At 36.6% G+C, this 26,134-nt stretch overlaps 1 protein-coding gene across 1 annotated transcript in view; it reads right to left on the bottom strand.

Moving 5' to 3' along the window:
* DCC (DCC netrin 1 receptor) overlaps nt 1-26,134 on the bottom strand; it is a 1,156,455-nt gene that overhangs the window by 176,462 nt on the left and 953,859 nt on the right. Inside the window, 1 exon segment of the mRNA XM_027118541.1 lies at nt 17,922-18,116. Coding sequence (XP_026974342.1) covers nt 17,922-18,116 — 195 coding nt within the window.

The raw sequence follows: 26,134 nt of genomic DNA, 5'->3' as shown, positions 1-26,134 counted from the left end.
GGTCAAGTATAAAAAGAAAATCATCACCTTTCTTCTCCAATCCTGCAACAACTCCCTAAGTACAGTTTTGTCCAGTAATTTTATACTACTCCCTGATTTCTGCTCAGAAATTATTAATTGATGTATAAACCTTGTGAATTAGATTACCATAAAGATACATCATTTATGTTTATTTTTGTGGGTATAATTTCTGAGTCTGCTTTCTTTTTTAAGAAACATTTTGATTTTTTTTGCTGTTAATGTGCTTTGCTCTTAGCCAGAAAAAAAAAAAAAAGGCCTCTGTGCAGTATTCATTTTACTTCATCCAAATTTATTCTCTGTCTCTTGCTGAAAAGCAAAGGCCCTGCCCCATTAGAGAAAAGGTAGAGAGGAATGAAGGCAAGACTGGTATTCAGTTTCTAATTGGCTTCTGAACATTAACATAAGAGGTGTGGTTGATGAGCCAGAACAACACAGTTCCTTTGGATAATTGAGGTATAATAATCCCTTTGACTACAAAGTTAGAACCATTTTATTCATCTAATCTCACTACCAAGAATCTTCTCACATGGTCATTCCAAATCACTCTAAGAATTTCTTTGGCCAAGAACACTGCTTTTTGTGTTAAGTTCTTTCTTTTCATTTTTTATTATTTTAATATTGGTCATGCTGCTTTAGAAAGTAGATGGTACCTGGTTCAGAAAATTTTTTAAAAAAATTTAGAAGGAGACTGAGGAAAAGCAATTAAGATTGAGATTACCTTTTTTTATTGCTTTCCTATGTCTGTTGCAGCAATTTACAGGCATGGTTTGGAAATATTACGAGTTGAGTTCCAGGCCTCCGCAGTAAAGTGAATATTGCAATAAAGCAAGTCACACAAGGTTTTGGTTTCCCAGTGCACATAAAAGTTATATTTCCACTCTATCAAAGTGTGCAATAGCATTATGTCTATAGAAACAACATACATAACAATTAAAAATACTTTCATGCTATAAAATACTAACCATCCTCTGAGCAGTCAGTGAGCTGCAATCTTTTTGCTGGTGGAGGGCCTTGCCTTGGTGTTGGTGGCTGCTGACTGATCAGGGTGGTGGATGCTGAAGGCTGGGGCAGCAATTTCTTAGGATAAGACAACAACGCAATTTGCCACATCGATTGACTCTTCCGTTCATGAACAATTTCTCTGTAGCATGTAATGCTGTTTGATAGCATTTTACCCACAGTAGAACTTATTTCAAAATTGGAGTCAGTTTTCTCAAAACCTGCCGCTGTTTTGTCAGCTAAGTTTATGTGATATTCTAAATCTTTTGTTGTCATTTCAACAACCTGCACAGCATCTTCATCAGGAGTAGATGCTATCTCAAGAAACCACTTTCTTTGCTCATCCATAAAGAACAACTCCTCATCTGTTAAAGTTTTATCATGAGGTTGCAGCAATGCGGTCACTACTTCAGGCTCCACTTTTAATTCTAGTTATCTTGCTATTTCCACCACATCTGCAGTTACTTCCTCCACTAAAATCTTGAACCCCTCAAAGTCATCCATGAGGGTTCGAATCAACTTCTTCCAAAATCCTGTTAGTGTTGATATTTTGACCTCTTCCCATGAATCACAAATGTTCTTAATGGCATCAAGAATGGTGAATACTGGGACTTCCCTGGTGGTGCAGCGGTTAAGAATCCGCCTGCCAATACAGGGGACATGGGTTCAATCCCTGGTCCAGGAATATCCCACATGCCGCAGAGCAACTAAGCCCATGCGCCACACCCACTGAGCCTGCGCTCTAGAGCCCATGAGCCACAACTACTGAGCCCATGTGCTACAACTACTGAAGGGTGCACGCCTGGAGCCTGTGCTCCACAACAAGAGAAGCCACCACAATGAGAAGCCTGTGCACCACAATGAGGGGTAGCCCTTGCTCAATGCAACTAGAGAAAGCCCGTGCACAGCAATGAAGACCCAACGCAGGCAAAAATAAATTTAAAAAAAAAAAAAAAAGAATGGTGAATACTTTCGAGAAGGTTTTCAATTTACTTTGCCCAAATCCATCAGAGGAATCACCATTTATGGCAGCTATAGCTTTATGAAATATATTTCTTAAATAATAAGACTTGAAAGTTGAAATTACTCTTTGATCCATGGGATGCAGAATGGATACTGTGTTAGCAGGCATGAAAACAACATTAATCTCATTGTACATCTCCATCAGAGCTCTTGAGTGACCAGGTGCATTGACAATGAGCAGTAATATTTTAAAAGAAATCCTTTTTTTTTTTTTTTTCTGTGAGCAGCAGGTCTCAAAAGTAGCGTTAAAATATTCAGTAAAGGGCTTCCCTGGTGGCGCAGTGGTTGAGATTCCACCTGCCGATGCAGGGGACACAGGTTTGTGCCCCGGTCTGGGAAGATCCCACATGCCGCGGAGCGGCTGGGCCCGTGAGCCATGGCCGCTGAGCCTGCGCGTCCGGAGCCTGTGCTCTGCAACGGGAGAGGCCCGTGTAACGCAAAAAAAAAAAAAAAATTCAGTAAAGCATATTGTACATAGATTTGCTGTCATCCAGGCTTTGTTGTTTCATTTACGTAGCACAAGTAGAAGAGATTTAGTATAATTCTTAAGTCTCTAGGATTTTCAGAATGGTAAATAAACATTGGCTTCAACTTCAAGTCACCACTGCATTAGCCCCTAACAAGACAGTCAGCCTGTCCTCAAAGCTTTGAAGCCAGGCATTAACTTCTCCTCTGTAGCTATGAAAATTCTAGATGGCATCTCATCGAAAATCTGTTGTTTAGTGTAACCGCCCTCATTAATGATCTTAGCTAGATCTTCTGGATAACTTGCTGCAGCTTCTACATCAGCACTTGCTGCTTCCCCTTGCACTTTGATGTTACAGAGATGGCTTCTTTCCTTAAACCTCATGGACCAATCTCTGCTAGCCTCTAACTTTTCTTCTGTAGCTTCCTCACCTCTCTCAGTCTTCATAGAATTGAAGATCTCTGAATCAGGCTTTGGCTTAAGGGAATGTTGTGGCTGGTTCATCTTCTATCTAGGCCACTACAACTTTCTCCCTATCGGCAATAAGGTTATTTTGCTTCTTTACCTATCATTTGATCACTGGAGAGGCAATTTAAATTTTCTTCAAGAACTTTTCCTTTGCACTCACAACTTGGCTGACTGTTCAGCTCAAGAGGCCTAGCTTTTAGCCTATCTGGACTTTTGACGTTGCCTTCCTCACTAAGCTTCATCATTTCTAGCTTTTGATTTAAAATAAGAGACGTGTGACTCTTCCTTTCACTTGAACACTTAGAGGCCATTGGAGGGTTATTAACTGGCCTAATTTCAACGCTGTTGTGTTGTGGGGAACAGGGAGGTCCAAGGAGAGGGAAACAGGGAACAGCCAGTCAGCAGAGCAGTCAGAACACACAAAATATTCATTCATTAAGTTTGCTGTCTTATACGAGCACAGTTTGTGGCCCCCCAAAACAATGACACTAGTAACATCAAAGATCACTGATCACCATAACATATATAATAATCATGAAAGGGCTTCCCTGGTGGCATAGTGGTTGAGAGTCCGCCTGCCGATGCAGGGGACACGGGTTTGTGCCCCGGTCCGGGAAGATCCCACATGTCGCGGAGCGACTGGGCCCGTGAGCCATGACCGCTGAGCCTGCGCGTCCGGAGCCTGTGCTCCACAACGGGAGAGGCCACAACAGTGAGAGGTCCGCGTACCACAAAAAAAAAATCATGAAAAATTTTGAAATGTTGTGAGCATTACCAAAACCTGACACAGAGACACAAAGTGAATAAATCCTGTTGGAAAAATGGCAACGATAGTCCTGCTCGATGCAGGGTTGCCGCAAAACTTCAACTTGTAAAAAGTGCAATGTCTACGAAGCACAAAAAATGAAGCACAATGAAACGAGGTATGCCTGTACACAAATTTGGTGTCTGAAGTTTAAGAAACCTATTCTCTCACAATTCTGAAGGCCAGACGTCTGAAAACACGGTGTCAGCTGGGCCACACTCCCCCGAGGCTCTAAGGGAGAATCTTTCCTTGCCTTCCGTAGCTCCTGGTGGCTGCCAGCATTCCTCCTGGCTGCATCACTCTAATCTCTGCCTCTGTCTTCCATGACCTTCGACTCCTCTCTGTTTTTCCTCTGTGTGTCTTTTATAAGGACAACTCCTTGGATTTAGAGCCCATCTAACAATCTGCGAAAATATCTAGAGATTCTTAATTATATCCGCAAAACCCCTTTCCCCAAATTAGTCACATTCACAGGTTCTGGAGATTAGGAGGTGAACACATCTTTTGGGTGTCCCCATTCTAACTACTACACCTTAGAAAGTGGCATATGGAAGAAATCAGTAATTTCTAAAATGTCACTTCTCTGCTAATTGTTAAGAAGGCTATGTTGACAGACACTTAGGTGCTTGTAGAAAAAAATGATCCCTTGGCTCGTAACACTATGGCTTCTCAGAAATACTACAGGCTACCAGCACAGATATTTAATTTGTACTAATGAGAGAAATGGCTCACAGATGACGTGTAAGGGGGTGAAAGTCTACCTTACTGTAGGTCTGCTATACTTTGTATTTATATAAATTAACATACAATGGAGCAGTATAGAAATGCAACCCAACTTGCTGTAGTTTCTTTTAATGATTTACAACACAATCTGTTATTTCTGAACTACATGGACATTTTTCTCTATTCTAATGAGACAGTAAAATGCTTAGTTTAGAGAAAAGCCATTCCTATTGAGTGAGTAGAAACTGAGATAACATGATATTTCCAAGTATGGTTAAAACGTTTTTCTAATTGAGACACAGATGTAGAGAACAAATGCATGGACACCAAGGGGGAAAAGCGGCGGGGGGTGGGGGGGTGGTGTGCTCAATTGGGAGATTGGGACTGACATATATACACTAATATGTATAAAATGGATAACTAATAAGAACCTGCTGTATAAAAAAATAAATTAAATTAAATTTAAAAAAAATTAATTCATGGACAAAAACGTTTTTCTAAGATTTGGGCTGTGTATAACCAATGGTCCCTCCCAAATGACTGTGTTAATTAAATAAAATATGTAAGTAATTTACATATTGGATATTCTACCTGATTACTTGATTAACTGATATGCTTCAGGGTAGACAGTGCTAGACATAATAAACTGTATTCGACTACTGTCTTTAATTTATCTGTACTTGCCTCATGACTAGTATAGGTCTTATTCTCCACATTTGTGCAATGGAATAGTGATCATTAAAACATACACCCACCCTGCCCCCACCCACACATGGAGAACACCTGAAAAACAGAAATGTGCTGAGATGTACCATCTAATGAAATGATTTACCACATTTTAAAGGTGAATTTTTTAAAATTCTTGACTAATAAATTTTATCTGAATCTTACCTGTCCCACACACATTTCTCTCCCCTACCACCACTCTCAGAACAATTAAATGCCCAGGCACAGTCCAAAGAAAGAGCAAGATTTATATCATCACCAGTCACTTGGATACAGGGAGGAAGACAGGATACAAAGTCTAGATGTCAGGATGGGTCAGGAGTCACTCAAATATGTATTGAGTCAGGACTCTTCAAAGTAACTAAGGGTATCAGAAGTTAGGCTCTGACTGTCTTTATCAGAATATCAGGAGCTTCACCTTGAGAAATTCTAGATATTGAACAAAGTATTTAAAGAGAACAAGCAAGGTGTAGGGCACAACTGCCCAGTGCTGGCTAGAATTAATTAAATAATAACGGTTAATCGCTTTTCTTTTTCACGGCTCAGTTTTTAGAAAAGATGTGACAGGGAGGAAAAGAACACTTACCAATAATTATGTTACACAGATATGAAATAGTGACTGTCTCCCATGACTAAATTGCATAATAAAAAGGCCAAGTCTGGGATTCAAAGACCACCACAATGTAGTTTCAGCTACTTTTTTAACCCTGTATCTCAGTTCTCCCGGGACTTTTTTGAATACAGAATATTATTTTCTCATAATAATGGACATGTGAGAATGAAAAGAAAGGCCTGGTGGCGGTTAAGGCGTGTTGATGAGATAAATGATTTGCACACAAGTTCTCAGCATCTGAGATTCATTTAGTACCTCAACAAAATGACCGTTAAATATACAGCATAAACCCTTAGAAATATTTGGGAATAGGTGAATCCAAGAATGTTAAGAGTTTCAATTTTATTCCACTTCAAATTTACACTCAAGTTATCTCTATTCATTACACCTGCTACTGCCTTAGAAGAACTTGCATTCATGGTTAAATTGCCCTATTCACTAGACCTCACACTTCCCTTGCTCTCCCTTGACTTTGAGTCTTGTACTTGCTGTATCTTGTCTCCTCCCAGGAGAATGAATCCTATCTATCCTTATATCAAAATTCTCAAACAAAAATTTCTACCAAAATTCTTTTAGCAACCTCATGTCTAAGTAACCTTCCAATCTACCAATGCAATTACTGTTCTTAAGTAATTGACCTCTTTTATTTTTTTGACCTCCTTTATTCTTTTCAAGAAATATTTTTATATTTATCAAATAAGATTCTGGGAGCCTAGAATATGTCAGAGAACGTGCCTTATATTTCTTTTTCTTTTTCTTTTTTTTTGCGGTATGCGGGCCTCTCACTGTCGTGGCCTCTCCTGTTGCGGAGCACAGGCTCCGGACGCGCAGGCTCAACGGCCCAGCCGCTCCGCGGCATGTGGGATCTTCCCGGACTGGGGCACGAACCCACATCCCCTGCATTGGCAGGCGGACTCTCAACCACTGCGCCACCAGGGAAGCCCAAGAACATTTTTAAAAATATAAAAATCTCCAGCTTCCCACAAGATAAATGCAATGTGCAAAAAGCACACAAAAATTACCAAACATGCAGAAACTGGGAAAATACATTCCATACTGAGGAGGAAAATTAGTGACTAGAAACAGACTGAAGTAGTAGATGAAAACATGATTAAAGAGTTATTATACCTATACTCTCTATGTTGAAGAAGGTAAAGACTGAGCGCATTAACTAAAATATGGAATATTTAAAAGACTCAAACCATCCTCTAGAGATGAACACTGCCATGAGTAATAAAAATATAGTGGATGGGATAAGATTAAGATCAGATCAGCCATTTCAGGAAAACAACATAGTGGCTTTAAGGATATAGTTATAGAAACTATCCAAAATGAAACATACAGGATAAAAAGAATGAAAAAAAAAATGAACAAAGAATCAATGAGATGTGATACAACCTAAAACACCACAACACATGTGTAATTGGAATCACCAATTGAGACTGGGAGAAAAAAATAAACTATTTGAAGAAATAGTGGCCAAAATATTTTTCAAATTCAATGAACCCGATAAACCCACTGATGCAAGAATCTCAACAGACTCCAAGCAGAAGATAAATAAAACTACACAAAGACATAATATTAAAACTGTGTAAAATTGGTGGCCAAGAAAAAAATCTTCAAAGCAGCCATAAAAAAGACAAATCATGTACAGAGGTACAAAGGTATGGATGACTGCAGTAGTCTTATTGGAAACAAGGCAATGCAGGGAATAGTGAAGTAACATCATTAAAAATGCTGAAAGAAAAACATTGTTTACCTAGAATTCCATTTCCAGTGCAAATGTATTTAAAAAGCAAAGGCACACTGAAAACTTCCTTAGATGTACAAAAATAAAAAATATAATCACCAGCATAATTCCATTACGAGAAATATTATGGAAGTGCTTCAGGAAGAAAACTACCAGATGAAAATCCGGATTAACACAATTAAGATATAAAATACATCTTTTTTGGGCTTCCCTGGTGGCACAGTGGTTGAGAATCTGCCTGCCGATGCAGAGGACATGGGTTCGTGTCCCGGTCCGGGAAGATCTCACATGCCGCGGAGTGGATAGGCCCGTGAGCCATGGCCACTGAGCCTGCGTGTCCGGAGCCTGTGCTCCGCAACGGGAGAGGCCAAAGCAGTGAAAGGCCGGCGTACCGCAAAAAAACAAAACAAAACAAAACATCTTTTTCTTATTTTTTTAACCACTAAGGGATACCTCACTGTTTAAAGAAAAAGTAATAGCAATGTACTGTGAAGTGGTATAAGGTCAGTAGAGATAAGTTAAAGATCCGTACTATAAATTCTAAAGCAATCACTAAAAAAGCGAAATAGCTAAAGCTAGTAAGTCCATAAAGGATATATGATAAATGATTAAAAATACTTAATTCCCAAAAATGGCAAGAAAAAGAAGACAAAAGACAACAAATGCGATAAATAAAACACAAATAGCAAAACAGTAGATATAAACCCAACCATATCAATATGGTTAAATGTAAATGGCCCAAACACCTCAATTAAATGTCAGAGATTGTCATACTAGATAAGCAAACCAGCAAAACAAGACCCAGCTATTGGGATGGCCAAAAAGTTCATTTGGACTTTTCTGTGAGATGTTATGGAAAACCCCAAACGAACTTTTTGGCCAACCCAATATGTTGCTGCCAACAAGAAACCCACTTTGAAGACACAAATAGTTTGACAGTAAAATAGTAATGGAAAAATATATACCTTGCTAACACACAAACAAAAAATAGGCTGGAGTTGTTATATTAATAGACACAAAGTATATTTCAGAGAAAAGAATATTACCACTGATAAAGAGGTATAGCTCATAAAGGATAAAGTGGTTAATTTATCAAAAGTATATAACAATCCTAAGGAACCGTGTGCCTGATAAAAGAGCTTCAAATTGCATGGGGCAGAAAATGACTTAACCAAAGGAAGCAATACTAATCCACAAGTATAAATGCTTAATCATACAATATATCCAGACATCTGTTTCTCTATCTTTTCTCCCCAAGTCAGCCCTGAATCTGGCTCACAAGGTAACAACTCTCAGACCTCCATGATTAAACTCTGGGAGTCATACCTGAATCTATAACTTGTGTTTGATCAGAAATTTTAGGACTGTGTCCTATCTCACTAGATCATATTATTCTGCTGTTGAATTGAAGAGATTTAACTTTGCCAGAATACCTTGTTTTTCCCTATAGGAACTGGAACTTCCCTGAAGTAATGTCTCCTAGTGCAAGTCTTGATCAGGCTCAAAACTGATGCCAGTCTCCTTTCTCCAAGCTAAAGCAATCGATTTTTGCTGTTTATCACAATATTTATCTGAGTGTGTTAACGTAACTCAACTTCATTAAAAAATTATCTTAAACTTTTCCTGTTTACTTTAGTTCTTTTGCTGTTTTTCCTCATTTAAAAAATTGGGATGATACTTGACACTAAAATAATGGAGAAGATGAAGGAATAGACTGGTACTTGTAAAGTCCTTGGAAGAAATGCATAGTAGTTGTCTGTAAACACTAGATGACATTATATACAATATATATAATATGTAATTTTATATATATATATAATTTATATATATATATATATATATATTATATATATATATATAATTTTTACTCCATTGAGAAGATATTTCCTTCTCTTGTTCCATAATACTATTCATCTATTGTAATAGATTCCAAATAGTCTTAGAAAACGCACTGGGTATAAGACAATGTATCTGCTTTGGATTTCAGGGAGTAAAAAGTGAGAAAAGAGTTACAAATAGAATGGTACATATTATTAATGAATCACCCTGAGGCTGGCCTTAAACACTGCTGAAGAATGCCTGTAGGTTTAGAAGATGCTAACCTCAAAAAAAAAAAAAAAATCATAAAAAAATCAAATCCATTCTTCCTGATACATTCAGAGTAATGATCTCATAAAATGACCTTTTCTCTTCTGTCCTTACCCCTCTCTGGGCAACCAGTGCTCATGCTGAATGAATCAAACTCTCCCACTCAGGATCTTCTAATCAGCATTCTATTATAGCTGAAACCAGGAGTTTACATTTTTGTCTTTCACACTGAATTGAATGTCACTGTGTCGTTTACATTTTTGTTTCATATTAATTTTAGTAAATGAGTATGTCTTATAAAATTTCATGCATCTGATGAGTTATCTGAGTTTAAAATCCTGGAATCTTCAACTATTTAAAAAATTGTGTATGATATAATAGTCTACTTTTAGGTATAGAACACTATAACTTTCAAGGTTACAAAAACACACAGTTCAAAGCCTGTGGAACTACATTATTTATATTTGCTAAACTACTGATGTACAAAACTATAATAAGAACAATGCCTTATTTATGTGTGCATAAAAGTTTTTAACTTTTAAAAACTTGCAAATGGCTATACTTTTATTACCTCAATTGAATCTCATAAAAAGCTTGTAAGGTAGCATACTTTACTACTATACAGATGAGAAAACTGAGGTTTAGAGGGTCCCACGGTATGAGAATAAAAAGGTTACTGTGCCATATATAACCAATAATTCATTGCTAGAGATCAAACTTAAACCTTTGATAGATTTGATATCACTGGATTATAAACAAATTTAATCACAAATGGAACCCATTTTCTTAATTAAAAAAATTACTAAACAGTCCCAAGCAAAATAGTTCCAGTTAGCGTTATAAAAAAGTATTTTTGATAATATTTAGACAATGAATTTACCTAAAAAAAAACTAAATCTTTTAATTAAGGCAAAATTTAATATTTTTGCAATGATCATAATGCAAAACTTAGTATTTCTATCTCTTATGAAGACCAACTTCTCTACCTGTGTTAACTCTTTTCAATGTCTGTTAACTCTTTATACCACATAATAGGGAATAAAAGGTACTCTTATTCTGCATTTCCACTGAAATACTACAAGGCTGGAGTTCAAATGACTTTTCCAAGATTAAACATTATGGCAGAGACAAAAGTATGCATCTGAACCTATATTCAGAATTATATTCAATTCCACCTTTATTTACTTTTTAGCATTCTTAGACTATATTTATTAACACAAATAAGTGAAGTAGTGCCAAATATAATTCAGATGATAAATACACTTCCTAGAAACCGAGTTTATTTTTATCAAGAGTGTTCACCATAGCACCTGTCCAAAAATATTTAAAAAGGGACTATGAGTTTCCAGTTCTGCTATGATGGCATGAGCACCCTTTAGCTCAACCATCCCACTGCTAACAACTATAAACTCTAAACAAAATACCAAAAAAAAAAAAAAGAGAGGGAAAACCCAAAAACCCAAACAACGTAATATCTGAGGGTGATATAAAAGTAAGCAGACTGTAAAATTAAGTAAGAACTTGGACAAGCCATGAAAGAGAAAACAGGCAAATAAAACAAAAACAAAAAAAAGAGAGAGAGAACAGAAAAGACAAATAAAATGATCAACCTAAATTCAACCATTCATATAATTACATTAAATTTTAATGGTCTAAAAACTCCAGTTAAAAGGCAGAAATTTTCAGTTCATAAAATACCAACACCCAACTATATACTACCTACAAGAGAAAGACAAACATTAAATACAAGACACAAATTGAAAGTAATGGATTGAAAAAGATATACCATGTGAATTGTAAGTAAAGGAAGGCTAGAGTTGCTATATTAATAACAGATAAAGTCATCTTGAAGACAAAGAATGTTATCAGAAATAAAGAGAGACATTTATAATGCTAAACGAGGTGATTTACCAAGAAGACATAACAATTATAAATCTATACTGGCTTAATAATAGACTCTCAAAATAAATGAAGCAAAAAAATTGACAGAATTAAAGGGAGACATAAACATAGACACCTATGTTTATAAAAGGTGATTCTGATACTCAATCTTAGCAATTCACAAACTAGTGATCAAAAATTTTAGTAAAGGCATGGATGATCTGAAAAACACTATCAAAGACTTGATCTAACTGACATTTACAGAGCTCTATATCTACTAACTGCAGAATATTCATGATTTTCAAGTTCACATAGCACATTCAACAAAATTAACAGTATGTTGGTCCCTAAAACAAATCTCAAACATTTAAAAATAGTAAATCGGTGCAGCCACTATGGAGACCAGTATGGTGGTTCCTTAAAAAAACTAAAAATAGAATTACCATGTGATCCTGCAATCCCACTCCTGGGCATATATCCAGAAAAGACAAAAACTCTAATTTGGAAAGACACATGCACCGCAGTGTTCATAGAAGCTCTTCTTACAATAGCCAAGACATGGAAGCAACCTAAGTGCCCATTGACAGATGAATGGATAAAGAAGAGGTGGTATATATACACAATGGAATATTACTCAGCCATAAACAAGAATGAAATAATGCCATTTGCAGCAACATGGATGGAACTAGCGATTAACATATAACTGAAGTAAGTTAGACAAATATCATAACACTTATATGTGAAATCTAAAAAATGATATAAATGAACTTATTTACAAAGCAGAAATAGACTCAAAGACATAGAAAACAAATTTACAGTTACCAAAGGAAATAGCAGGGCGAGGGGAGATAAATTAGGAGTTTGGGATTAACATATACACATTACTATATATAAAGTAAATAAACAACAAGGGCCTACTGTATAGCACAGGGATATTCAATATCTAGTAATAACCTATAATGGAAAAGAATTTGAAAAAGAATCTCTCTCTCTATATATATATATGGATAACTGAATCACTTTGCTGTATACCTGAAACTAACACATTTTAAATTGCCTATACTTCAATAAAAAATGGTTAAAAAATAAAAAATTTTAAATGTAAAAAATAGTGATATCAGAGTATATTTTCTATCATGATAAAAATATTAAAAATCAATAATAATAAGATAACTAGGCAAACCTAAAATTGTAAAATTAAGCAACACAATAAGTCATAGGGCAAAAAGAAATCAAGGAAAAATTAGAAAATATTTTAAACTAAATGATAATGAATATCCAACATATAAAAATTTGTGGAGGGCTTCCCTGGTGGCGCAGTGGTTGAGAGTCCGCCTGCCGATGCAGGGGACACGGGTTCGTGCCCCGGTCCGGGAGGATCCCACATGCCGCGGAGCGGCTGGGCCCGTGAGCCATGGCCGCTGAGCCTGCGCGTCCGGAGCCTGTGCTCCGCAACGGGAGAGGCCAAAACAGTGAGAGGCCTGCGTACCGCAAAAAAAATAAAAAGTAAAAAAATTTGTGGAATGCAAGGAAAGTGGTGCTTAGGGAAACAGCGATAGCTTAAAATGCCTACATTATGAGGTTCTACCTTAAGAAATTACAAATAGAAGTGCAAATTATGACTTCAGTATAAGAAAGAAAATAGTCAAGAGCAAATATGAAAGAAAAAAAGATAGATAGTAGAAACAATCATTAGTGTTAAAAGCTCTTTCTTTGACCAGATCAACAAAATTGATAAACCCCTATCTAGACTGATTATAAAAAAGAAAGAGAACATAAATCATTAATATCAGAAATGTAAAAGCAGTTATCACCACAGATAACCACAAACAGTAAGAGAATATCATGAACGAACTATGCCAACAAATGTGACAAAATAAAATAGACAGATTTCATGAAAAAATTAACTTGCCAAAATCAATACAAGAAAAAATTAAAAATATGAAAATACCTGTATATGTTACAGAAATTTAATTCATTTCAAAAGCCTTCCTGAATGGAAATCTCAGATACACATGGTTTTGTTAGTGAATTCCATCAAATACTCAAGAAATAAAAAATATCAATTTTACACAAACTTTTTCAGTTATAGAGAAAGCAAATTGTTCAAATAATTTTATGAAGCTGGTATAAGCTTAGTTTTAAAAAAGAACTAGAAAAAGTCGCTAAATGAATAGAAATTTATCGACAAATGTACTTATGAATATATGCAAAAAATCCTTAATAACTATTAACCAATTAAATCCTGCAATATAAGAATGGGTAGTTACCCCCTTCAAAAATCAATCAATATAATTAATGATATTAAAAAAAATGAAACGAGGGAAAATATATGACCATTTCATGAGACAGAAAATTATTTTACAAAAATTCAACAAATAAGCATGATAACATTCCCATAAAACTAGGAATAGTAGAAAACTACCTCCATGTGATAACAGACACCTATGAAGAACCTACAACTAACTAACGTCCTTGCTGGGCTGTACCCCGCGGGCCTACAAGCCCTGCATCTGCATAGCGCCAAGACCGAAGAAAGAGCCCAGAGTCAGCAACAGAGACACCAATGAACAAGGGAGCTTACACTTCTGAAGCAAGGTCCTGGAGTGACAGCCACCCATGTTCGGGCAGATGGCAGGCAGGACATAGTGGCAGTCTTCGCTTCCGGGAGTGAAGTGGAGATTACCAGTTATAGGGGAATTGACCTCAGGTGAGCTCATTAGCTACCAGGGAAACCAGTAGAGGGGCACGCCTCTCACGGCCCCTTTGATAAGAACAATCACCAGCTGGGGCCTGGGGCAAGTGCATAGGAAGGTCAGTCTTGGGTTTAGGGTTTAGGTGAAACAGGCACTGGTGGGGCTGGGGATTGACAGAGAGCAAGAGAACAGCCATCTTGAGTGGCCTGACCATAGAGTCCTATTTTATGTTTCCCCTAAGATTAGGAACAAAGTAAAGATGCCTGCTTTCACTATTTCTATTCAACATTTTACTGAAGATCTTCATCTTTGCAAGAAAGAAAAAGAAATAAAACGCAGGAAGATCAGAAAATAAGTATAAAACTGTTCCCATTTTCATATAATATGCTCATTTAAATGGAAAATCTCAGAGCATCTATAAAAATACTAGTAGAACAAATAGTTGAATTTAACAGGTCTTAGGATACCAAGGTTAACATTAAAAAATCAGTTTGTTTGCAGCAAACAGCTGGGAAATAAATTTAAAGAATAATTCATATATATATGTTTTAGGACTTACTCTAACAAAAATATTCAAAAACTCAAGACCTTTACATTGAAAACTATAAAATATTGCTGAGAGAAATTAAACAAGAAATTCAAAAATACACAGTATATTGTTTGAGAATTAACTCAATAAAGCTCTTTTCAAAACTCAACAACTTGTACACTTTATATATGCACAGTTCATTATCTATAAAAATATCTCCACAAAGATAAAAAGATAAAGTGATTGATGGATAGATTGATCAATAGACTGGCAGACAGTAAATATTAAGTTTTTTTAAAAAAGGGACCTGATTTCAAATTAATTTTGCTAAACATTGCTAGAATTCAGATATTGTGCATCTATACCATGTGTATACACCAAACTTGGCATTAGGACTTTTGAATAAAAAGGAGGAAGATTTCAAAAGATTAATTATAAACATCTAATAGTACAAACATTGGTTAATGAAACTCTATGCTGCACTAGGTAAGCTTTGTTTTGTTTTGTTTTAAATCAGGCAATATTTGATACTGTTCAAGATGGTGGTGTATTTCTAGTCCTGATGCAGGTCACAGTACCTGGTGTCTAAATAGTGAGTTACTATGCTGACAAACAAAATGCTATTTGGAACTTCTCATCTCTCACCAAAGAAAAGAGGAGGTTTACTGGTCAGTTACAAACCACGTAGCTTTTTATAGTCTAAAATACAATCGTGATACTTGAAGTTATGGCTGACCCTATGCTTAAAAGTATTACAACTTTCCTTAATTCATTTTTAATTCTATAAATTAGAATATAATTAATTAGAATATAATTAATATAAATTTTAATTCTATAAAAATTTAATTCTATAAATCATTTTTAATTCTAATTCTATTTTTAATTCTATAACTGTCATACTGTTCTTAAATTATATCATTCCCTTTTGTCTATTATATATAGAAGATTAATAGCTTTAAAATTGTACTTGAAATACCTTTTCAAAAAGATACTATAAAAACTGATACACCTATTTTAATGTTCAGTAGAACAAATGAAATATTGATGTTTTCTTTGTAGAGTTCAAATGTGAACTTGATTGAATCTTTATCTTTATAAAAATTAGAACTTAAGATGTGTTTAACATACATTTGGCCAATCAGTGGAAATTCATGTTGAAAAAATACCGGTTTATTTGCATAACCATGAGGATACTGGAACAATAATAAAACACTATTTTTTTTTTTTTTTTTTTGCAGTACGCAGGCCTCTCACTGTTGTGGCCTCTCCCATTGCAGAGCACAGGCTCCGGACGCGCAGGCCCAGCGGCCATGGCTCATGGGCCCAGCCGCTCCATGGCATGTGGGATCTTCCTGGACTGGGGCACGAACCCGTGTCCCCTGCATCGGCAGGTGGACTCTCAACCACTGCACCACCAGGGAAGCCCAATAAAACACTATTTTATATTTTATGTTAAGACATGGTACTATGTTAAAAGAGTTTCAGTAGAATTTAAATACCTATGTACATACACATGTGTGCATTTAGTGGGAGAGTGGGTGGGTGTCTTTCCAGATAAAGTGCATACTCATGATTATCTATCACTGAGACAGGGTCCTAGCTCATTTTACCTTTATCAGCGTTCCCAGCTCTTTAAAACATACCTTACGATGGGAAATTTATTTTTTAAGCATTTGGAAAGATTTGCCACGGTATTAATCTCCCAAATGCCTCAACTTTACTAGACTTGGAAACTCATGGTAGAGTGTCTTTGTAATAAAGAGCATCATTATCAAAAGCACATGGTGAAACAATGCAGTTTTCCTTCATGACTTCATTCTGAGTTTGCATCACAACCTCATTGCCGGAGAGCCTGTGTACTGCCACGGGAATCTCTCTCTTTGGTGTGTGGTATCAAGATGAACTGTCAGAGATGGTGTAATATACTGAATAATGGATAAATGAAAGTCCCCTGACATAAGTTTGATAGCCATAAAATATGAATTTTGTGATTGCCTCTGCATTCAAACTCAGGGACTGACTGAGAGAATATTATTTCCAAATGCCAAGCTAACTAAAATTGTGGAGATTTGCAGAAGGTGCTTCTCTTATTAGTGTTTGAAGAAATTATAGAGAGAATGGGTCAGTGCAATTTTCCTCTTGCAGTGACAAAACCTTTTCTTGCTACTGCATTTTAGCTATTCAAATTCAAATCAGGCTTCTCATCACAAATGCTCAGTTTCTGAGAGATACTGCAAATAAGCAGCAATTCAGTCAGGTTGCCTTTTCACTGAGAAGGTCACTGTACTTCACTTCAAATAATATCGTGTTAAATCAACAGGTAGAATCAACTTGCTTTTTGCATTATGACAATTGTTTAACTTATTGGCACGCTATATATGACATATATTCATTTTATTTCCCTCTGCTAATGATATAATCTCTTATTGCACTATGGAAAATCCAGTGTAAAATGAATATGAAAATTTTGCACATGTTAACCCTCTCTGAATAAACAAAGTTTCAATGAATTCAGAAACATCACAATAGAAGTATTGTATTCAGTAAAAGGAGGTTAAATACTGTAAGAGAAGTTGGATGGGGAGGGATCAGGAATATATGTAGAGAGGAGTTTGATTGCTCCAAGTTACTGTCTTGGTTGAAAATTCCTTTTTTAAAATCTTGTTCTACAGTCATAATGAGATATCCATCAAGCTTTATCTATAAATACTAAGGGGGGGGGGGAAGGTAATGTGACTAGATAATTCACGGTTAAAGAAAAATTGACAGAATATCTTTCTAGGGAAAGAAAAAATTTGCTGACTTTCTTTCTGTAAGAATTATTAAGATTAGAAGTTTCCATTGACAGAGGAAAAAGAAAAATGTTCCAATGCACTTTTTCTATCCTTATGACACGCAGGCAGGGTACATACCAGGACACACACTATGGTGTATCTGTCTAGATAAAATTCCCCAATTCAAAATCCAGACAGGGAAAATGTATGTGTGTATATAGGAGGGTGGGTGAGAGAGTTATGAATTAATATATGTTACAAATTGAAATAAACTTCCAAAGAACAATTTTCCAAGAAAGAAGATAATTTCAAATAAGTCATTTGTTTTCTTTAAGAGAAGAAAAATCACAGCTACTCACCTAACCTCTCAATGGAATAATATCGCTGTTTACTGTCCACACGTACTGTCTCGGCATAAGGGCTCCCAACGCCATAACCGATGATGTAACCTCGCACCACAATATTTGGGTTCAAGGGAGGAGTCCAACTCATGATGATGCAGTTGGTCTGGGGCCTCACATGAAGAGAGCTTGGCTGGTCAGGGACTTGAGACTCTAGAATTCAAAAGGAGGACAACACCATGTTTCATAATAGAACACAGAGCATGGTAAAAGGTCCCATTTAAACAAGACTTAATATCATGTTCCACAGACCCTCAAATGACGCACCACTTATTGCCCGAGTTCCTCCTTCTATTAGTTTATGATATGATTTCTATGTTTGATTTGACTTTCTCAGGATTTCTTAAACGCAAGAGGATACTGAATTCCCTCCAGAGGCGCTGTAGCATCATACATCTTTTCTCCTAACAGACTTTTTTCCTTGGGATTCTTTTTTTCTCATATATTTCTTCTTAGGTATCATTAATAAGGGGTGAAATCAACACAGATATAAGAATAATAGAAAGGGAAATGCAATATCAAAAACTGTCTTGCCCAAGGATTATTTACTCTGATTTAACTAGAGAAGAAAATGAATGTAGCAGTCCTTTCTTAAGAAATTGTCAGGCTAAAAAACTTAGGGCCATGATTTGCTCAGCCTGAATAGGATGGTACTTGACCCATGGTTTATTGCATGTGCGAAAAGTGTATTTATTATTAAAGGAAAGGAGAGAGTGGCCCGGATTAAAGCCGCACAGACTTTGGAGTGTGAAAATTGGCTTTAATACCAGGCTCTGTCATTTACTGGTTGTGTGTTCTCATCAAATTATTTATCTTCTCTGAGTTTACCTATTAATTAAACTGGCATTCCAAATACTGATTGACACAAAGCTTGAGCTCTGGAAGTAATCAAGAGAAGCATTCAAATTTTTACTGGATTCTCACTAGATGTGAAACTTTAAAACCTTATTTATCCTCCCTAAGCCTCAGTTTCCTCATGTGCAGAATGAGGATAAGGATAGTAATGGTCTCATTTCGTGGTGAGGAGATTTAATAAAATTATGCACCAAAACACTCCAATTATGAGTAGCACCAACTGGCAGCAGATCCCAGAAAGAAAATGCACTCGCTACCCTGATATAATTTTTTTTAAAGAGACTGTGTTGAAAATTAATAAGTTGGCCTTCTGATTTTTACATCACCATTCTTCCCTATGATCCTATCCCTAAAGAAATGAGGTATTTTCTGGACACTGATCATAATTCTATTAATAAATATTAGTAGAGTGCCTACTAGGTTTGAGGTATAAGGCTAGGTACCCATGACAATCACGTTACAGGAGAGAGTAAATACGGCAGACCTAAAACCTGTACTCTTGCTGTTTATAGTTTAATGGAAAAGACAGAAAAGTAAAAAGGCAGTTACAATATACTATGATATATATATTTTTTTGTTCGTTCGTTTGTTTGTTTGTTTGTTTGCGGTATGCAGGCCTCTCACTGTTGTGGCCTCTCCTGTTGCGAAGCACTGGCTCCGGACGCACAGGCTCAGCGGCCATGGCTCACGGGCCCAGCCGCTCCGCGGCATGTGGGATCTTCCCGGCCAGGGGCACGAACCCGTGTGCCCTGCATCGGCAGGCGGACTCTCAACCACTGCGCCACCAGGGAAGCCCTATGATATATATTTTGATAGGTTTCATACAGGCACATGTAGCCTATTCTTTGAAAATCAAAGTAGTATTCTAGGAAGAAATTTAAGAAAGAATATACCCATGTAAACTTTAATAGTCCGTTACGTGCTTTGCACAGTTCTTGGCAATTGATAAGTACTCAAAAATATTAGTGATTTAAACTGTATTCAAACTATTTGTGTTCATTATCTCTTTAATACTGAAAATCTCTGAAGGTAATACATGTCAAATTATGTAGGAGAGTTTGATGACTAAAGGTAATATTAAATTTTATTTTTCTCCTTGATGTAATGGCAAAAGATGATGTAATCTTCACCACCTTTATCCATCTTCAACACGCACACTTCTAGCTTAAGTGGTATATGGAAGCATGTTTTTTATTGAAGCTTTTAAACTAGGTACCATACTAACAGCTTTTCAAAAGATGCTACATTCTAAAGGTGCTACGTCAACAACATTTTCTAAAGATGCTCTTTTTTTTTCCTTGAAGATACCCATTTGTGAACAAAAGGGACAAGCTATTGTTTGCCCTGAAGATGCCGGAGACATAATATGCAAAGGTGTAAAAAATCATCTCAAAATGTATATATAAATCTTAACAACAGAACACAATGTTTGTAAAGAACTTCCTACTATAAACCCAATGTAAAAGTAATAAAAAGATGAAAGGGATGGATTAATACTTTTCAACCCTATTGCCATGGAGGCTCTCCAGTGTCCTTGAAATGTAATGGGCTCTCCAATGAATTCTATCTGGCATATTTGATGTTTTTGAAATAATTATTGAAATAGGATAATCTGCCTAATCTTATTTTTAGAAAAGGAACTAAATGTGATTCAGATTTTCTGCATTTATGACTTTTTCAAAATAATATGAAAGCCTAATGATTTGAATGACAATATTCAACATCTTTTAGAATAAAAAGAAAAAAAAATTCAGAATAACTATTTCTCCATTTTTCTGCAAACCACAGAATATCCCCCTGCAAGTTAGTTAAATTAATAACCATAAAATTACATCTATAAGAGCTTTAAGGGTACCATGGTAATGAATGCACGAACTGATTCTTGAAGAAGAGGGGCTGTCGGTACACAAGACTCATCTTTATTCTTCACTACATAAAAGGAGTTTCAATCCTAGATGCAAACCTCAAACTACTTTTTAACGTGATAAAAAAATAAGGGTGTTGATACATAAGAGTATATGCTGCCTCCCATCTAAACATTTAATGGGTTCTTACAACCCAGTTAAGATAATTGGGCCAGGGACTTCCGTGGTGGTGTAGTGGTTAAGAATCCACCTGCTAATGCGGGCGACGTGGGTTCTAGCCCTGATCCGGGAAGATCCCACATGCTGCGGAGCAACTAAGCCCATGTGCCACAACTACTGAGCCTGTGCTCTAGAGCCTGTGCACCACAACGCCTGAGTCTGCACTCTAGAGCCTGCAAGCCACAACTACTGAGCCTGCATGACACAACTACTGAAGCCTGTGTGCCTAGAGCCCTTGCTCCACAACAAGAGAAGCCTGTGCACCGCAATGAAAAGTAGCCCCTGCTCGCTGCAACTAGAGAAAGCCTGCGCCCAGCAATGAAGACCCAACGCAGACAAAAATAAATTAAAAAAAAAAAAAAAAAAGATCATTGGGCCAGACGGAATGGTGCCTGTCAAGTATCAGACTTAAGTCATTCAAAATATATGGCCTCATCATAAAGATAACTGTGTTAGGAGATTATTCATAATCTGGAATAGCCCATTTTTACCCACCTACTCACTTCTTAATATAAAGACAGAAACGACAATTTTCCTTTTATGCTACCTGCGTGAGTTTTGTCTAATGCAGCTGACCTTACAGATTATGAAAGTGGTTACTACTGGAATGAACTATAAAACATTTAGAAAATCCGCTATGCAAGGTAAATGATGTAAGTACCCTTTGTTTGAAGGCCAAAACAAATTTGCTATTTAGAAGTCCATGACAGATTTTATAAGTACCTCTAGGATAATGTCTGCATATATAAAGCATAGAGAAGTAGTAAGGTAATTATTGAAATAACTTGAAAACAAAGAACATATCTTGCCTAAAATATCCAAATTAACAAGGCCGCAAATTTCTACCAGAGTCAAGATAACTAGGTTAACTGCCATTCCTGATTAGATTATGGAATTATGAATTCTGTCTTAGTTTGTTTCTAAAGAATATTTATTGTTCTCTGAGTGATGATACGGACTTTCACTAATGAGTAATATTCACATATAGCACACTGGGAAAGTTACCAGACTAATCTCAGTGACATTTCAACAATTACTGTGCATCTCCTATGCATCAGTCATAGTTCTAGGTACTGGGAATAGAGTATTGAGGGAGATAAGACCAAAAAAATTAAGAATAAACAAACAAGGAAATCATGAGATCTTGGTAAGCTAGGATATAGGATATAACTGAATCATATACGTGACACATCAAAGAAGGTATCCCTGGAAGAGTCTAAGGTGAATGATCAGAGAGCCAGTCAAGTAGCCCTCAGGGTGGAAAGCTTTATAGACAGAAGGAATAACTACAGCAAAACCTCTAGAGGAAGAAGGAACTTAGTACTTGAAGAAACCAAAGAAGGTCACTGTGCTTGACCATAGACGGAAAATGAAGAGGATAAAAAGGGAGTCACCCAGTGGGAATGTAAAACGGTGCAGCTGCTATGGAAAATAATATGGTGGTTCCTCAAAAAATTAAAAATAGAATTACCAGGGCTTCCCTGGTGGCACAGTGGTTGAGAGTCCGCCTGCCGATGCAGGGGACGCGGGTTCGTGCCCCGGTCCAGGAAGATCCCACATGCCGCAGAGCGGCTGGGTGCGTGAGCCATGGCCGCTGAGCCTGCGCATCCGGAGCCTGTGCTCCGCAACAGGAGAGGCCACAACAGTGAGAGGCCCACGTATCGAAAAAAAAAAAAAAAAAAGAATTACCATATGATCTAGCAATTCCACTTATGGGTATATTCTTGAAACAATTGAAAGCAGGTATTCAAACAGATATTTATATACCTGTGTTCATAGCAGCATTCAGGATACTCAAAAGGTAGCATTCAAGATACTCAAAAGATAGAAGCAACTCAAGTGTCCATCATGATAAACAAACTGTGTTCTATATATATAATGGAATAATTTTCATCTTTCAAAAGGAAGGAAATTCTGACATGCTACAAGAACCTTTAGGACATTATGCAAGTGAAATAAGTTAGTCACAGTAGGACAAAATTATATGATTCCATACATATGAGATATTTAAAACAGTCAAGTTAATAAAGACAAAGTAGAATGATGACTGCTGGCAGCTGGGAGGAGGGAAGAGGGAGGAGTCAGGAGTTACCATTTAATGGGTATAGCGTTTCAGTTTTGCAAAATTAAAAGAGTTTTGGAGAAGGGTGGTAGTGATGGTTACTAAACAGTGTGACTGTACTTAATGCTACTGGACCGTACACTTAAAAATGGTTAAAATGGTAAATTTTGCGTAATGTGTACTTTAAAACAATTCTTTAAAAAGTTAAAAAAATTTGGAGACCATAAAAACATGTTTGCACTTGTCTGCGCGGCCACTGTGGAGATGCAGTGTACGTATTTGGGACTTTTGAGAGGTAGAGTCAACAGAGCTGTGTCACTGGCATGGTAAAGAGGAGGATCGATGATAACTCACAGACCTTTGGCTTTTGGGCAACTGGTGGATGATGTACTGAGCTGAGGAAAAACAGACACATTTTTTGGTCGTGGTCAATTTGAGATGCCTGTTAGTCACATATATAGATATTAGGGAACTAGGAAGGGATAGAGGTTTTGGAGAAAGACCACGGACAGGTTTATAGATGTGGAAGCCACCAGCATACAGAAGGTATTTAAAATAAATTTGTATGGATACACAGTGTGAGCATGTGTGAAAACAAATAAAATACAAATAAGATGCTATCAAGCAAATAAGATCACCCAAAACTCCCTAAAGTCTTCCATTATCACATTGGAAGGCCAGGTTCTTTACTTTTTTTTTTTTGCGGTACGCGGGCCTCTCACTGCTGTGGCCTCTTCCGTTGCGGAGCACAGGCTCAGCGGCCGTGGCTCACAGGCCCAGCCGCTCCGCGGCATATGGGATCTTCCCGGACCGGGGCACGAACCCGCGTCCCCTGCATCGGTAGGCGGTCTCTCAACCACTGCGCCACCAGGGAAGCTCTGTCCTCATTTCTTACCACTTCCCCCCTTGCTCACCTCATCCCAGCCATCCACAGTGGACACTTACTTTTCCTCAAACATGACAGGCATGCTCTGGCCTCAGGGTATTTGCACTTGCTGTAGCCTCTGCCTGGGAAGCTCTGCCTCAGAGATACCTTCCTCCCTGACCTTCTTCAGGTTCAGTTATTTAATTTCCAATTTCAGACTTCTCTGGCTACCATATTTAAAATTGCAATCTTTCCCTAATCTCTAATCTCTTACTACTCTCCTAATAATCTCCTCTCATGTTTTTCCCCATAGGATTTATGGTCACTTATTGTGCTACCTATTTCATGTGATTATTTCATTATTCTTTGTCTCATCTCTCTCCATAAATTATCTATAACTCCAGTAATTAGAATAGTTCCTGGCACAAAGCGCTCAAGAATACAGGAATAAAGCCTATATTTCCTATAAGGTTCAATACATTATGCATGACTCATTAAATATAAAATTACCACAATTTTATATAACTCTCTCCATAACATTTTTAAGAAAAAAAATGGAGTAACATTTTTTAACTTTGATGCTGAAACGAGATGAAAATATAGTTATTAATGTCGTTTTCTCCTAGTCACCAGCAAGATTGGTCTCCTCTGGCTCCTGCTAACGAAAATGATTGCGGCTGTGTACCGTCTGCTGTGGATACGGCACTGCCAAGTAGTGTCAGGCAGCTGGTACTTTTGACAAATACATGTTTATTCTTTATTTAGCATGCTGCATTTTATGTTTCCTTTTGTTAGAGTTTTGCTCCAGTCCTTAACAGCTTATATTTCTTTACAGAGAGTTACAGAAGGCAATTGACATACCCACACTCTGTCTTTCTAGACAGGTCTGGTACATACTAATGTGTTCATTTCTACTGGCAGGGCCTGTTCTCAGCAAAGGACATCATCTTCCTTAAGCCACTACACCTCTGTAAACTTGGAATGTTGTTTGTTTATTGCAGGGGACAATCACTTCTATTCATCATTTAATTCGACTGTGTTATTCTGTTTTATTTTTTGCAGTTCTACTCCTACCATTTTCTCAGACTTAACTTTTTAATATAGTTTTAAAATTTACACGCAGCAAATTCACTCAGTGGTACTCAGTTCATGTATCCAGCATTCCCGCCATGGTACAGGAAAGTACCACCCCCACCTCAAAATTTCCTCATGCTGCTTCCCTTTGCAATCATTCCCTCCCTCAATCTCAGGAAGCCTGCTGGCCTGGGTGACTGGTGGATGCCAGTACTGTCCCAATGTGAATAACACATTGAGTTATAACAGAAATGATGCCTTGCAGATCAGCTCACAACCTCCAATTGTTTAAAAGGATGTTTTTGAGCTCTCCATCTTTGTTATACTTGAAAATACCAAAAGAAAAAAACAACAAAATCTTTAAAACCACCCATGGCCAATCTGTCTTGGAATTATATAAGTGATAACTTCACCCTCTTTTGCTTCAATTCCATCATTAGAATCACTGTCAACTAGTTTGATGTAAGAGAAGGAAAACTTTATGTTCTACCAAAAGTACTGGCGATAGTCTCAACACTATTTATTGAATAATCTGCTGATGGAAATATCAACTTTATTATTTTATTTATTTCTCAAATGACAGCAAATGTTTCTGCTCTCTATGTTCTGTTACACTGATCTACATACTTGTCTATTTCTATGCCAGACAGTACTATATTGGTTTTAAATCAGGTTTTATACTAAAAATGTTTGTTCTACTTTGTCAAAATGTTTTCGAATTCTTTTATATTTATTCTTCCATATAAAGTTTACTCTGATTGGAATAATATTAAATTAACCATTAATTTGGGAAAAACTAAGTTATGTAATGGCAAGGTTTGCATCAAAGAATATACATACCTTTCTATTTACTCATGTTTTATTTTTTATATTTTAATAAAATGCTATTGTTTTCTTCATATACATTTGTTTACATCTTGTTAAATTTAGTCTTAGATTTACTTTAGGTTGCTGTATGAGTGCATTTCTTTTCTTTTTAATATTTAAACTAATTATTGATAGTGTAATAAAAAGCTACTTTTGTGTATGTATGTTTGTGTGTGTGTGTGTGTGTGTGTGTGTATATATATATATATATATCGAAACCTACTACATTACATTTTCTTATTGGTTCTAATAGGTTTTCAGTGTAGTTTCTTAAAATTTCCAAATATGCAGTCACACCATTTATAAAAATCAATTCTTTCCCTCTGTAATAAAATGTTATGGCTTTTTAAGTTTTTTTGTTTTT

Source organism: Aethalodelphis obliquidens, unplaced genomic scaffold (assembly GCF_003676395.1).
Source record: "Aethalodelphis obliquidens isolate GAN/ISIS:26980383/991018 unplaced genomic scaffold, ASM367639v1 scaffold19, whole genome shotgun sequence".
NCBI classification, from domain to species: Eukaryota; Metazoa; Chordata; class Mammalia; order Artiodactyla; family Delphinidae; genus Aethalodelphis; species Aethalodelphis obliquidens.
Note: the sequence above shows the minus strand (reverse complement) of the source record. Positions and strands in the feature narration are given on the sequence as shown.